The sequence below is a fragment of the Orbicella faveolata genome, unplaced genomic scaffold, assembly GCF_042242905.1.
Source record: "Orbicella faveolata isolate gen_17 unplaced genomic scaffold, um_ofav_v1 contig_2, whole genome shotgun sequence".
NCBI classification, from domain to species: domain Eukaryota; kingdom Metazoa; phylum Cnidaria; class Anthozoa; order Scleractinia; family Merulinidae; genus Orbicella; species Orbicella faveolata.
This window is the reverse complement of record NW_028301547.1, coordinates 27,107,501-27,121,413: the sequence shown is the minus strand read 5'-3', so window position 1 is coordinate 27,121,413 and position 13,913 is coordinate 27,107,501. Positions and strand designations below refer to the sequence as shown.

The window sequence follows — 13,913 nt, the reverse complement described above, 5'->3', positions numbered from 1 at the left end:
TTTTACACGGGTGTGGACAAAACCTGGGCCTAGGCCCATGGGCTAGCCCATGGGCCAGCCTATGGGCTACCCTGTGGGCTACCCTATGGGCTACCCCCGTAAATTTTTATTTTTTTTAAATTTTTTTTCAGACTGTCGTTATTATTATTAATTATTAATTAATAAATTATAATAAATAATTTATGAAATGAAATACTAGGAAATCTTGCGCACGAAAAAAGCATATCTTCAGACGTGAAACGTCTCACAATGCTGAATAAGCCCAAGGTTATCGATATTAAGTTGAAACATCTTCGGATTTTCCTCGGCAATCTTCGGCAATCTTCGGAAGTCTTCAGAAAACAGTCGGAGATATACGGAAAATCGTCAAAAACCTTGTTATTTGTTGCTTGGAGATATGAAATGTATCTTGCACACTCGAAGATAATTTCATATTTCCGCACAACCATGTAATATCCTCTATATATTATCATTAATTATTATTAATATCAATAATTAATTGTTATATTGTGAAAAAATACTCGATTTTGATTGTCTAAGAGCAGTGCAATTCAGCTGTAACAAAAAGTGTAACACCAGTGCAAATTACACATCATTCTTCTGGAATACGTTTGCCTGAAAAAACATAGAGGATATTACATGGTTGCGCGGATATATGAAATTTATCTTCGAGTGTTCAAATCGATATCTCACGAGTGAGCGCAGCGAACAAGTGGGATATCGATTTGAACACGAGAAGATAAATTTCATATCTCCAAGCAACCATGTAATATTGTTTATTATATAAACCTACTAATTATGATGTTTTTGACGATTTTCCGAAGATTTCCGAAGATTCTCAAAATGTTGCCCGAAGGTCGTACGAATATTTCCGAACATTTTCCGAACTTCTCCGAAGATATCCGAAGATTGCCGAAGATTGCCAAAGATTGCCGAGGAAGATCCGAAGATGTTTCGACTTAATATCGACTTTCTTTGGCTCATTCAGCATTGAAACAGGGCAAACTTGTCAGAAAATGTTTCGAAATCGATATCTTCACTTGTGAAAATAACATGTTATTTTCACGTGTGAAAGATGACTTTTTCGCGCAAAAGATTTCCTGGTATTTCACTGATGTTTATATAATAAAACGGGAAATTTCCTAACGTCAACATTGTCAATTGACAGCTGTCAAAACAAGGTATCCGCTGACCAGTATCACATGACCATATCGCGGTCTTAGCTGTGCACCTCATCCAGTTCATGTGTCTTTTTAAGCTGACTGCTGACCAAGTTACTTTTGCCATTGAATCGCGGGCTCAACGTTTTTCATGTTTATATTACTAATAAGTAATCATACATACGGTTTTTTTCGTTCAATTTGAATTAATTTGCACTTGTGAGTTTTTCAAAAAGCTGCAATTGGGTGTTTACCTATACTAACGTATGTAAATACTTATTACGAATACTAATTTATTTACTCCTACCTCCTCTCTAGCTCGTCACGCAATCTTTCGTTCCCAGGGATAAGCCTATCAGTCAAAGAACTACTTAAAAGATTGCGGTATGAGCCGAAAGAACGCCTGTTCAGAAACCAAAAATTAATTAATGGCACAACGCCAAACAGTATAATTTTCTGATGGGTGATACAAAATAGCTCTGGCTGCCGAGGACAATTTGCCAGTTTTGTACGCTTTTGTTGTCATTGGATATCCTTTTGCATGTGAGAAGTGGTCTGAATCTAAAAAAAAGGCGACGTGGAGGCAGCAGCAAGTGACGGTTTTCATGTGACGTCTTTAAATCCTAAACTGCAAATTCGAAAGGTCCCTGAGCTTTCAGTTTTTTTTTTGGTATTAGATGACCTAAATAGTCGTATTTGTGAAATTTGTTTCTAACATACAGCAGTCGCGGAGGGTCGTGGGTTCAAATGTCATCTTGGACTCGAATTTTTTCTAAGTTTCCTTCGATGCCATTTTATAGCTTGTTGCAGTTTGAATGTCTGATTTTTGTGCATTGACGTCACGTTTTTCTCGCGTGCTGCAGAAACCATTGCAGGTTCAAAGATTAGTCTACCACGTGCACGTAGCGGTTACTTTTGTAGTCACGCTAAGCTCCTCTCGCCCACCCGCACACACCATCGAGTGTTAGGAGACGACAACCGCCTCCCTTCCCAACCCACCCCTCCCCTCTTATCCCATCCCGTCAAGCCCCTGTTTTGATTTGGTGTCAAGTTCGCTCGTGACTCTTATCTCGCTTTATATGCATAATATCTGCTATGCTGCAAAATTTGGCGCTTTTGCAAATCTATAACGATTTGTAACACACAAGAAACTGATGCTGCTACCACCAAAGCAACACTCACCAAGAGCCAGACGCATGTAAACTCAAAAGCATATATAATGTAAAAGTCATTACATATTAATCTGATCAACTTTTCTTGTGACATTTTTAAGTAAGGGAAAGTCTACGAAACTAAAATAACTGACAAACAATTTAAAAAATAAAATGCTGACGACTGCCGACATCTGAAGAGTACCATAAACACAGCTAATAAAGTCTTTGCTGTAAAAGTTTGATTTCGTCACTTTCTAAACTGCATTGAATGCTCACTTTGCTAGGGTCGAAGTGAGGATTCCTTGCTTTTATACAATTGGCATAAACGTGGTAATGCTTATTTTCGAAAGTCTTCTTGTACTTTCCTTGGCTTTCGATCCAGACGAAATCATGCTCCTTGTGTCGGATGCAATACTGCTCATCAATTTCTCCCCGGGTGAAGTGGTCTGGCCCATCCCTGATGTTACCATTGCATCCCGCGGCACACTTTTTGATCCGAGAACTGAGTTCGATCAGTTCAAACGGAGTAGTGATCGTTGGCCGTACAGCGGGCTTTGCCGGTTTGCTGTTCTTTCGAATGGTTATGCGAAGGGGGTTGGAAGACGCTTCAGCTGTATACTGCTGGGATGTTACTACTTCTCCCAGGGTCTTTGCATTTGTGTTCTGTTTTGCCTTACTGGAAGTCATGACGTCGGGTGACTTGTTGCGACGCTTTCGTGTGGGCTTTTTAGCGCCCGCATTCTTGTTCACCGCAAATGTTGTCAATGCGGTCAAGTTGTCTTTCTTTTCTTGATTTCTGTACCATTTGAAATACCCTGAAACGTTTTTGTTACGCACTGCTACTGCCATTGTGTGGGCACAAAGTTTTCTGGCCTTGAAGCCCAAGCAGTTGCTATCACATAGGTATCCAGAGTTAGCAACTGCTTTCACTGTGTGGGGCGTTTGCGAGGACTGACTTCTCACCAGAAAACAATTTTGCTCAAAACCCTCACGAACACCCTTTTCCTGGCAAAGCCTCTGTACTTTTTCGGTGAGCAATTTTAAATCTTTCTCCGCGAAAAAATCGGAGAGAGCGTGTAAGTCGATGGTATAATTTTTGTTGAGCTGAGTTTGGGGCGGGGCAGGGCGGTGGCTGTAGACTTTCTTGAAATTTACTGGATCGACCACAACCTTTAAATTGCTGGAGACGAGATCGCGAGTACCAGGTTGTTCGTCAAAGAAATTAGAATTGTCTTTGACGGAGTTTTGATATTCGGGCCTTAAGATATACGGACTAGAAAGCCCCAGCAAAGTCCGCTGAACATCACGGCGCTGTTTCTCAATAAGCCCTTTCAAATCGTCAACGAAAGTGGCCATGTCAGTGGCTACGAAGTCCTGCCAACGTTTAACAAACGCGTTTGCAGATTCCGGGATGTTGTTTGTCTGCACTTCGTCTCCAAACCCAGCATCGCTTGATGCTTTGGCGCTGACATGATTCCATATTTCGTCTGCCTTATATCGCCTGAAATACTTTGAAAAACAAGGCTCATCAGGTGATTCTGAAAATTCCTGTTCGTCCCATTTCTTAGCTAAAACATCCAACGTTGAGTTGTATTCTTCATAAGAACTGGCAAAAACCAAGCCACCACTGCCAAAAATATCATTTATGATATCATTCGTGAATGATTGTGACAATCGCAGTTTGCGACATTTGTCCTCGATGTTTCTTTGAGCGTGAACTTTACGCAACAATGACACCGAACTTGGGAAAACTTGGGCTAGAGCTTGTCGCAGCGCTTCTTCTGAATCAGTGCAATAACCCTTTAGGCTGACTTGCAAGCCAGGTACTTGAGCGGAGAGCTTTTGAAACAAGGTCAGGTACGTAGATTTATCTTTTAACATACACAACATTACAGGGCCAAGCATCACTGGGCAGGTTGGTGGATTACTGCGTTTCGTAAATAGAGTTGTGTTTCGATATGTTGTGACCAAAACAAAAAAAGGTCCGAGTTTAAAAGTGACATCTACGTACAACATAGACGTGTGTCCGTCAACCTCGTTACAGCAGAAGTTTACAATGTCTTCAACCCGTTCATCGCTAAACAAAATAACTTTGGGCGATTCATTGTCAAGGCTGTAACACCTAACAAATTTTTTTTCTTCCGTTTTCATTTTCTCAGTGATCGCCAAAATGGGATCAGCAATACGTCCTCTAGCGTCCTTTGATTTCAGATATTTTGCCTGTCTTTCATTTCTTGGTAAAGCTCCGATGGAATTACAGTTTCGACCTCGTGGACAGCTCTCTTTAGGCCTTTGCCTTTTTCCTTCGCAGATTTTTCTAGACGGTTGCGTGTACTCTTATAAGTTCTTAAATAGGGGATACTGCACGATTTCTCGTTGCCGTGTTGCTTGACCTTTACCTCATGCTCAGGTGCACCAACGAATTCGTATTTGACGAAAACAATGTTGTGATGTTTCCCATCTGGATGGGTCACATCAACGATTGTTTTGTGCAGACTTCTGTCACTAGCATTGACAAATGGCCGGCGGCACACTAATAAGGCATCGGAGTTGTCTCCAACTTTAACCACTTTCTCCACTTTTCCTGTCTTATCGCATCTTGTGTCGTACCACTTTTTTTTGGTCTTGGTTTGAACCCAAGAGCCAAGATCGTCCGACAGCAAGTCTTCACCGTGTTCGAGCGCATCAAGATTAATCAAAAATCGGACGTTGTGCTTAATTCCAACGGGATTTGAGGTTGCAATATATTCCTTGTAATATTGCTCAGCGTTAAGCAAAAGCGGAACAACTGAATCATTAGACCCAGTCTTGTCGAGGAGACTGTTTGGTAAACTCGGTAGCGATTTTCTGCCCAAGTATAATCTGACATTCTCTGATTTAGAGACTTCACTTTTAATGCTGTGGAGTGAAACAAAAAAGAAAAAATGAATGGTGTATATTGAGTATACTTTTTCAGTATTAATCTACTAATAATATACATCCAGAAATTTCTCGAATCTGATTGGCTTAGAGAAATGCAGTCTTTAGTAAATTCAATGCAGAAATGAGGAAATTCAGTGCAAAAAACAAACGCGGCATCCTGATTGGTTAATAAACAAAGGCAGCCACAGGGGGCCAATCAAACTCTATAGTCTGACACTGATAGAAAACAGTTATCAAAGCTACTGAGCTCGTCGTCTAGTAAAAAAAATGTTTACCTGTTTTCTTCAACGTCAACATTTTCTTCCGATTGGCCACTTTCCGACATCTGCAGCTGACCTTTGGGTAGATTTTTATCTGTAACAGTTTCTGTACTAAAAAGGAAAAGGGCAATAAATAAATATAACAGCTACAATCGAGGTAGGCAATGACCTATGAATGACTTTTTCTGATGGTTTTATCAGTCAATGAACTCACAGCTTTTCCGCGTCAGATCCCTCTTCAGTATCATCTTCATCTGCATCTACGATCACATTGCCCTTGGGTGTGGCCTCTCCCTGTCTCTCCTTGTATTTACGCTGTTTGGAACTGCAGATAAATTGAAATTTTTATAACACTCTCTTCAGTTAATTTCCATTACACATTTTGAAATCCCACACATTTCAACTCGTAATTCAATTTCGTGGATGATAAAAGCAAATTCATATTAACCCACGGGACGTACAAGCGGGGATGCTATCTGGCCATGGGGATGCTACCCCCCCTGAAGTTTTTCGAAGTTTTGAAATAGGATTAAAGACTGGCGGATCCAAGATGGCAGCTCTAATGACGTCATGTGGCGTCATATGACGTCAAAACCAACAAAAAATTACGTCCCAATAGACGTGCTACTGTGCCCTAAAAAAAGTAAAACCTTATGAAAACCCTATGAGCGGGGGGGGGGCCTCCACTCTCCTCCTGTACGACGTGGGAGTATGGATTTGCTTGTACGTCCGAGGGTTAATGTCTGAAGCCACTGACATGAAAGTAATTTAAATAGATGAGACCTTAGTTTCTATAAAACTTACATCGATGCAGCGTCAGAAGAGTCTTGTCCCTAAGAGGTAAAAGATAAAATAAATATAAATGGGATAATTCTTACGAAGAGCACAATCGTTCAGTAATTTTATAACATCCATGTTATGGTCACTAGATAGCAGTCGAAACAAGGTATCATCAAACTGGCGTCACTCAAACTCCAAAGGCTACCTTAATTTTCCTAGGACCTCCTCTTGAACTCTCCTTGCGTCTCACTCTGCTTTCTGTGTAAGCTGAGATCCGGCTCAGATTTATCGCATGCTGAAAATGGATACAATTATAGCATGGTTATACTGACAATTCGGCTAATCAACATACAAACGGAATACCATGTTGGAGTTCTAGCAGTTGCACTCTTATAAGGCGTTTCCATACTGTGCTCTCTAAGTTTCTGTGAATCATTTTGACGGATAACTCGAGTACGCTTGGACAAGTTGTTTATATATTCGTTTTCTACAACCTGTAATAGTTGACTTAATAGTTTTAGATTTATTTTTTTCTCGGCGTGACGTTGGCGTGACAGTGAAACCCACCTATTGGCATGATGCATCTTAGCCTTAGCCTTAGGAATCGATAGAGAACAGGAACTGTGATTTGCCAGTCCAAGAGTACACTTAATTCATCAAATGAACCATTCCAAAACAAACGGACACGCACACAAAAGCCCCTGGATGTACATGGGCTGTAAAAGGGTTACGTCATAAAACCAACCTGTTCATCACTGTCAGATTCCCCACTTGATATTAAAATGCAATTCTCTTCATGCGCAGGAGCAACTTTGGAGTTTTTATTTTTACTCTTGCTCTTCACTTCCTTTCCTTTTCTTTTTTTAGCTGGTGAGGCATCGATGCAGATTGTGACAGGAGAAAGAGGCTGAAATAAATAAGTCATAAGTTTTAGTGCTTGTGGTATTTATTGTCACCCGTGCCTTTGTCGTTTTACCCTATGAAAACCGTAACATCAAAGAATTGAAGCCAGACGAGAGCATTAAATCTCTTTGACACTTCCTTGAATTTTGAGAACACTTTACTTTCTTTTTTTGATATTGAGTAGAAGGCTTCCATACTTCAGAAATAGATTGCTTATGAAGGTTAACGGCAGCTTACATCTTTGATATTCGACATCCATGTCATTACTAGAGGATAATACATAGTTGCGCGGAGATATCGGATTTGAACACGAGAAGATAAATTCCATGTCTCAAAGCAACCATGTAATGCTCTGTTTATTATATAAACCTACTACGACGTTTCTGACAATTTTCCAAAGATTTTCAACCATTTTCCGAAGATTTCCGAAAATTTTCAAAATGTTGTCCGAAGGTTTTACGAGTCATTCCAAACATTTTCCGAAAATTTCCGAAGGTTTCCGAAGATTAAGATTGCCGAGGAAGATCCGAAGATGTTTCGACTTAATATCGACTTATTTAGCTTCATTGAGCATTGAAACATGGCAAACTCTGCGAGCTGATTGGTCAAAAATGATATCAGACGTGTGGATATCATTTTTACCCACACGTGTGACCCTATTTTTCTCGATTTGCTACTACTTGAAGTTTACCGCTGACTAAGTAATGGTTTGCATTGGATCGTGGGCTCCATTCGTATATTTTTCTGTTAACCGTCAGTAAATATTCGGATTTACAAAAAGGGCAAACTAAATAACAGGTGAGCTCCACTTTTAGATTATTTAATACCCCTACCCCTTTTCCCACACCCACCCCCACTTTCAGGGTCTGGACAAGGGTATTCTTGGCTTGCACTGTCACGCAATAAAACAGAATAAAAAAATAATTCGAAAACCATTCGATAGATAAAGTCGAGAAATTGTGTTATTATGGGAGATTAATAAAGAAGTCACTTCTCCAAGTTTGAAGTCTGTGTGTTTTTCGTAACTTCAGATATTGGTCGAAATATTTTGGACAAATTTATAGAGCACAGTATGGAGCAGCCATATTGGTGTACCATTGTGGTACACCAACATGGCGGCCGCAAAATAGTGTAATCATCTTTAACCTACTTTGGCTATCTAGACGACTGTTTATCTGTACTGAAGAAACAGGCATTTGCACAAGCACTATTCCTAATACTTTAACTTCTAAAATGGCTAAATATCACGAGATAAGAATATGTTTTTTTGACGAACGCGTTCGCAGCTTTATGTCACGCACCGCCACAACTCTGAAATTAAAACTGCGCTGGTTTCCAGATGAAGCAGGCTACTCAGCTGAAAAGGTGTACACAAATATCAATTTACCCCCTCTCATGGCTAATGGGGATAAAAACATTATTGGCTCATTAGTTTTGGGTTTAAGATAACGATGACGTCACGTGCAAGCCAAGAATTTTCGGGATCCGGGATTTTACCAACATACATTGCGTGATTAAAGAGAACGCAAAATATCTTGACGGGATTTGGGATTTGACTGCGCTCCGAGGAGTGGAATAAACTAAAATTTCGGGACTGTTAGCCTTCCGTCAAGAATTCAGGAAGTCGTCACAACGTAAATAATAAATAATAATAATAAATAATTAACTTATATTGCGCAATTATCAATTAAAAAATTTTCAATTGCGCATTACAATATAAAGCTAAAAATTTAAAATTTACAATTCACAATTAAAAAGCTTTAGAAAATAAAAAGGTCTTGATGGCTTTCTTGAAGCTTTGTACTGATGCCATGTTTCTTATTTCACTTGGAAGATCGTTCCATAATTTAGGGGCGGCCACATGAAAAGAGCGATCCCCAAGCGTAGCGAGCGATTTACATGGGCTATAATTAAGGCGTAAACCATTGTTGGAACGCAGGTAATGTCTTCCAGCAGATTCTCTAACGGAAATAAGTTCACTTATGTAGGCTGGAGCAAGACCATGTACAGCTTTAAAAGTAATCAACAAAATGGACGTTCAAGCAGCGAACGCAAATCAACCGGGCGAGCACGTGGAGTCTATTTCAGAAGATACAATGTACGACGCGGTAAAAACTGTTCCTGCAAATTTCAATTGTACTCTTGCATCTTACCGAGGTATGAAATTTACTACTTTTTCTGCACACGTAAGTTCAAAATTCTAAGAAACGAGATTTGGAAAAAGCCATTTAAAAACGCGGGATGCAGGAATTTCGTAAAAAAGGAGCGGGCCCCAGTAGCTCACCGACAAAACAGGGAATATGCGAAAAAAAATCAACAACGTGCAGAGAAAGAGAAAGAGCAGCGCTTACAAATAAGCGAAGCAAGATAAAACAAAACAAAACACTTATAACCATAAAGGCAGTTTACAAGTTAAGCTTCACTATCTAAATTACCCCGACCTGCTCCCGTACTGGCCTCGTAGCTCAGTCGGGGTCAAGTTTTTTTTTTCGTTCCGTGGGAACCCTCCCAAAACTCCTTTTAAAGGGTAGTAACCCCAGGGGCTTTGGCGTATCGGCAGTATTGCCGACTACCGGCACCATAAAACTCACCAACACCATTTAATTGCTATAAGTTAACCTTCTCTATCGCCGAATCATACAGCAATGTCGTAAACGTAACATGTCAACTGGGTTTAATCCTGATTTGTTTGTCTGTTTGTTTTGATTATTTTTTTTGAGAGAGATTTTTTCGTGAAATTTGCCGCTCCCATTTTTGCGGAATTAGGTTTCTGCGAAGAAAAGGCGCGTGTAAATTCAGAAATGATTTGTTCGACTAAAGTTTTTTCCAGGAAACACTGGAATGGTTTTGATGACACAATTAAATCACGTTTCTTGCATTTTTGACATATTTAGATGTAAAGAAGCAATTGAAGTTCTAATTGAGTATTTGATCTCTTTACTAACGGACGGAAAAATTCTACTTAATCGCAGCGCGCTAATGTATCCGAAACCATTATTAAATAAAGAAATAAACTAAAAATTGATATAATCGATTATAACTGATGCATATCGCGGGATATCGAAACAGATTGGACACGCTGGGCCGGCCGGCATGAGCGGACACGATGGTTTTCTAAAACAAATGATTTCACGAACCCATAAAAGAAAGAAAAATTCGGAAGTTTGATTTTGCTATTCAAAAATAAAGGGATAAGTTGCGCGATAACAAACAAAACATTTTCTGAGAAATGGCTAATAGAACTGACCTTTCCACGTGGACAGTTTCCAAATCCTGGTGTAGGCTTCGTCAACTTCAAGCTCTCGCCAGAGTCACTCTGATCACTCGTTCCACCAGACTGAAAGTAGAAAAAAGTGTTGACGAAGTGGGTCACTAGATAATTTTTCGTGGAAGACTTTTGTAGTAACAAATAAAATCAAATGGTAACAAACTTATGTACCTGGCAAGACTGGAGTAAAGCAATTGCTGTGGCCTCTGCATCCCCTTCTTTTTGGTACTCGGACCATTTCTCACTTGGAGAAGGGCATCCCCTGACAATACTAGCGTACGAAAGAGGCGATTTGTCTTCGGATGAAGAATCCATTTTCCAAAATTATAAAAAACTTTGCAAGTAAAGTCTATCCGAAGCGAAGCTTTGTGTTAGTCACGTTGTGTGCTATTATGTTACATAAGCAATCGGAATAACATGTTTTGCCATTAGGAGTAGCCCCAATCAGTAATAAGTAATGTTAACCAATTACTTGGATCAATTTTCCTTGAGTTATTAGTTGCTGCTTTCAGAGATTTGATTGCTCCTGGTAAATTTTTAAAGTGATGACACTTTTGATAGAACTTATATATTGTGCATGTACATGCGGCTTAGCACATGCTCTCAACCTGAACCTCACTTGTGAACAAACATGGCATCTGTGACCATGTCCTTTTAGAGAAGACTGGGATTTACTTTAACGCCTGTCGAAAAACTCCTCTGGGAAGTCCTGGAGTTGTTCAGTCTTTGCCTGCCATTTTGGTTATAAACAGTGCTTGATACTTCGAAAAAAAAGAAAGACAGGAATACATGTACATGCAGGGCGGCAAGAGAGTGCTATTTTGCGAAAAGGTTTGTTTGTCCACAGATTCATGTTTTTGGCTTGGCTAAATTTTTGATTGATTTTGATATTGAGAGAGTCTTAAAAGCTTACACACTAAAGCAGTTTTCAAAAAGGGGATGCAAATTATGTTGATTGAATTATAAATTTCCATTGGGCTAGATTTATAAATAGTGCAAAAATAGTGTATTTAAAATCTGTTTTTAAGATAGACATTATTGTCATTATTTAAAACTACTATTTAAATAGTATACTCGCCTGATTAAAACTTAAAATATGTTTAAAACAGACTGTTTTGGTTGTATTTTAAAGCTTATAATATGAATTGCTATCTCAAATAGGTTTTAAACTTCCTATTTAAAACATATTTTATGTTCTTGGCATGTCAACTACATTTTAAATATCCTATTTAAAGACTATTTTAACACTGAAAATTTGTAAAATACTTTTTAAACCTACGGCCATTGCCAACATAACTTTCAAAACAGGGTTTAACTAGAATTTTTAAACTGTTTGAACGAAATTTTTGTGGCCATAGTATTAAAATAGATTTTAAATCCCCTATTTAAACCCTGTTTTGAGCTCAAACTACGTTAAAAACAGAGTGAAAATCATTCCAATATCATGAAGTAGGTTTTAACTATACTTGAAATACATTACAAACAAGAAGCAAAATTTTGAATTTTGTACAAAATAGCACAAAAATACCCTATAGTGACTTCAAAATACTGTTTAAATCGTCAAAATACGTTCAAAACAGTTTAAAATCAGTTTAAAAATACAGCTGTTTTGGTAAGGGAGAGGAAAACATGGCCACGGCGTATTTGGATATCTGACCTAATTTGCAATTTTATTTCTCCGTTTTCTACTTAGATTTAATTTCGATTGAGAAGCTATATCAAACACTTAAGGCAGCGTTAAACCAAATTTCTAACACCTCGAAGTTTGTCAAAAATACTTCATTGCGCGTCGTTTTTTCAACTCTCTTTTCGGTGTTTGGAAATGTGGTCAAACACAGTCTTGCGTCTTTCGGTATATTATTAAATCCCCGGATTCAAAGGAGCTAACCTGTTTTCAAGCAAACCGGGACAGGAGGTCCAGGACAGCTGAGGCTGTCACTAAAAACATATCACGTGAAAGCTAATGAGCAAAAACAGTTAATTTATATTATGATAAAAGTTAGGACTTTGAGCAGTAGACAAAAATAATCAAAAGGTTTTTAAAACGTAAACGTGTTTCTTAAAAGATCGTTCTTTTCTGCGCTTAATTGAAATAAAGGTGCCAAGTCTTTTGCGGAGCAAGTCACTATCTCAACCATAATTAGAATGCTTGTTCAGGAAAAGCCATCTGTTTTCTTTTAAGTTGTTTTTCGGTTAACAAAACAAATCGTCTTCAGTTTTTAAATGATATAGATATTAATTTTAAATGCACTTTACACAACTTACTATGGCCATTTCGAAAAATAAATGGAGTCCAAATCCCACCTTTCTATGTTGTCCAAATTCAAATTGAAATTCAACTTGTTTTTCAATTTTTCTATATTCAATTGAAATTCAAATTCAAGTTTAACACCTTTTTAAACTGACATTTTGATGAAAAATGCAAAATTAGAACGTCAAATTTGGCATATGAACGACTAAAACGTACCTTAGATTGAGTTTTACTTCACTAGGTATTTTCGTTTCTCTGGCAAAAGTGAAGCGCAAAACGGAAAATGAGTCATTTATTAAAACAAAAGTGTCAAAAAAATCATCTAGTGTACTTATTGATCTAGACGGGAAGTAGTAATAAAGCACTTAAACAAGCCGTCTACACCTTTTCAGATCAAACCGCTTCGTGCTCAGTTCAACTTCACTGTAATACAACTCGGTGCTCTTTTTCAAAGTCCAAGCTGTGTAATGAATGAAGCTGGCCCACTCTACTCATCGTTCATCGTTAATTGTGTGTTGAACGCCTTCTCAGCCTACACCGCCACCATGTTGAACATTTTAACAATCCATGCGATGAGAAAAACTTGGTCGTTACCAAAGCCTTTGAAAACGTTGCTGCTTAGTCTTGCTGTTTCTGATCTTGGAGTTGGTTTACTGGCTCAACCTTTGCACGTCGTATGGATGGTCAATCCTACTAATTCCACTAGAATCGCGTTTAGCATCGCATTTTTGTTTGTTAATGCCTCGTTCTTTAGTGTTGTGGCCATAAGTGTGGACAGATTCTTGGCTCTTCATCTTCATCTCAGATATCAGGAACTTGTGACTCACAAGCGTGTTGTTACTGCGGTAATATTAATTTGGGTCTTATGTGTTTCTTTTCCATTAATTTCGATAGTGAGCTCTGAAGAAATCGCGAACATCGTTACCATAACTATATTAGGCTTTTGCTTCATAATGACAGCAGTTGTTTATTGCAGCATTTATTTCACTGTAAAACATCATAGGAACCAAATTCAAGCACAACAAGCACAAGTAGCTCAGAATGCCCAGAATAGCCAAACTGAAAGTGCTGCGAGGCAGAGAAAAGCTGCTGTCAGCACATTCTACGTATTTCTCGAGTCTTTAGTTTGTAATTTGCCAGAGTATTGCGTTGGAGTTGCCCGTCTGATATCTCTGCCAAGTACCGCTTTAACTGGTCTGTATTTTTACTCAGTGA

The 13,913-nt window shown here is 38.7% G+C and overlaps 2 protein-coding genes across 2 annotated transcripts in view; one reads left to right on the top strand and one right to left on the bottom strand.

The window, feature by feature from the left end:
- Window positions 1-4,521: 4,521 nt before the first annotated feature.
- Window positions 4,522-10,859, bottom strand: LOC149112634 (uncharacterized). The gene is made up of 8 exons (XM_089288813.1): window positions 10,619-10,859; window positions 10,427-10,516; window positions 7,022-7,183; window positions 6,482-6,571; window positions 6,301-6,329; window positions 5,711-5,821; window positions 5,512-5,607; window positions 4,522-5,212 (listed from the first exon to the last, which is right to left on the bottom strand). The coding sequence occupies exons 1-8, from the start codon at window positions 10,760-10,762 to the stop codon at window positions 4,522-4,524; spliced, it is 1,413 nt and encodes a 470-aa protein (XP_089144939.1). The 5' UTR covers window positions 10,763-10,859.
- Window positions 10,860-10,894: 35 nt separating this feature from the next.
- Window positions 10,895-13,913, top strand: part of LOC149112633 (adenosine receptor A3-like) — a 3,420-nt gene continuing 401 nt past the window's right edge. Inside the window, exon 1 of the mRNA XM_089290597.1 lies at window positions 10,895-13,913. This exon is cut by the window's right edge and continues 401 nt beyond it. Coding sequence (XP_089146723.1) covers window positions 13,166-13,913 — 748 coding nt within the window. The 5' untranslated portion in view covers window positions 10,895-13,165.

What these genes read in the sequence shown, in the direction of transcription:
- LOC149112634 (XM_089288813.1), bottom strand. Translation starts at nt 10,762, where the DNA reads ATGGATTCTTCATCCGAAGACAAATCGCCTCTTTCGTACGCTAGTATT. An exon ending in CTTTACTCCAGTCTTGCCAG is followed by an intron (nt 10,517 to 10,618) that starts GTACATAAGTTT and finishes TTCTACTTTCAG; the next exon opens with TCTGGTGGAACGAGTGATCA. An exon ending in GAGGTCCTAGGAAAATTAAG is followed by an intron (nt 6,330 to 6,481) that starts GTAGCCTTTGGA and finishes TTTACCTCTTAG; the next exon opens with GGACAAGACTCTTCTGACGC.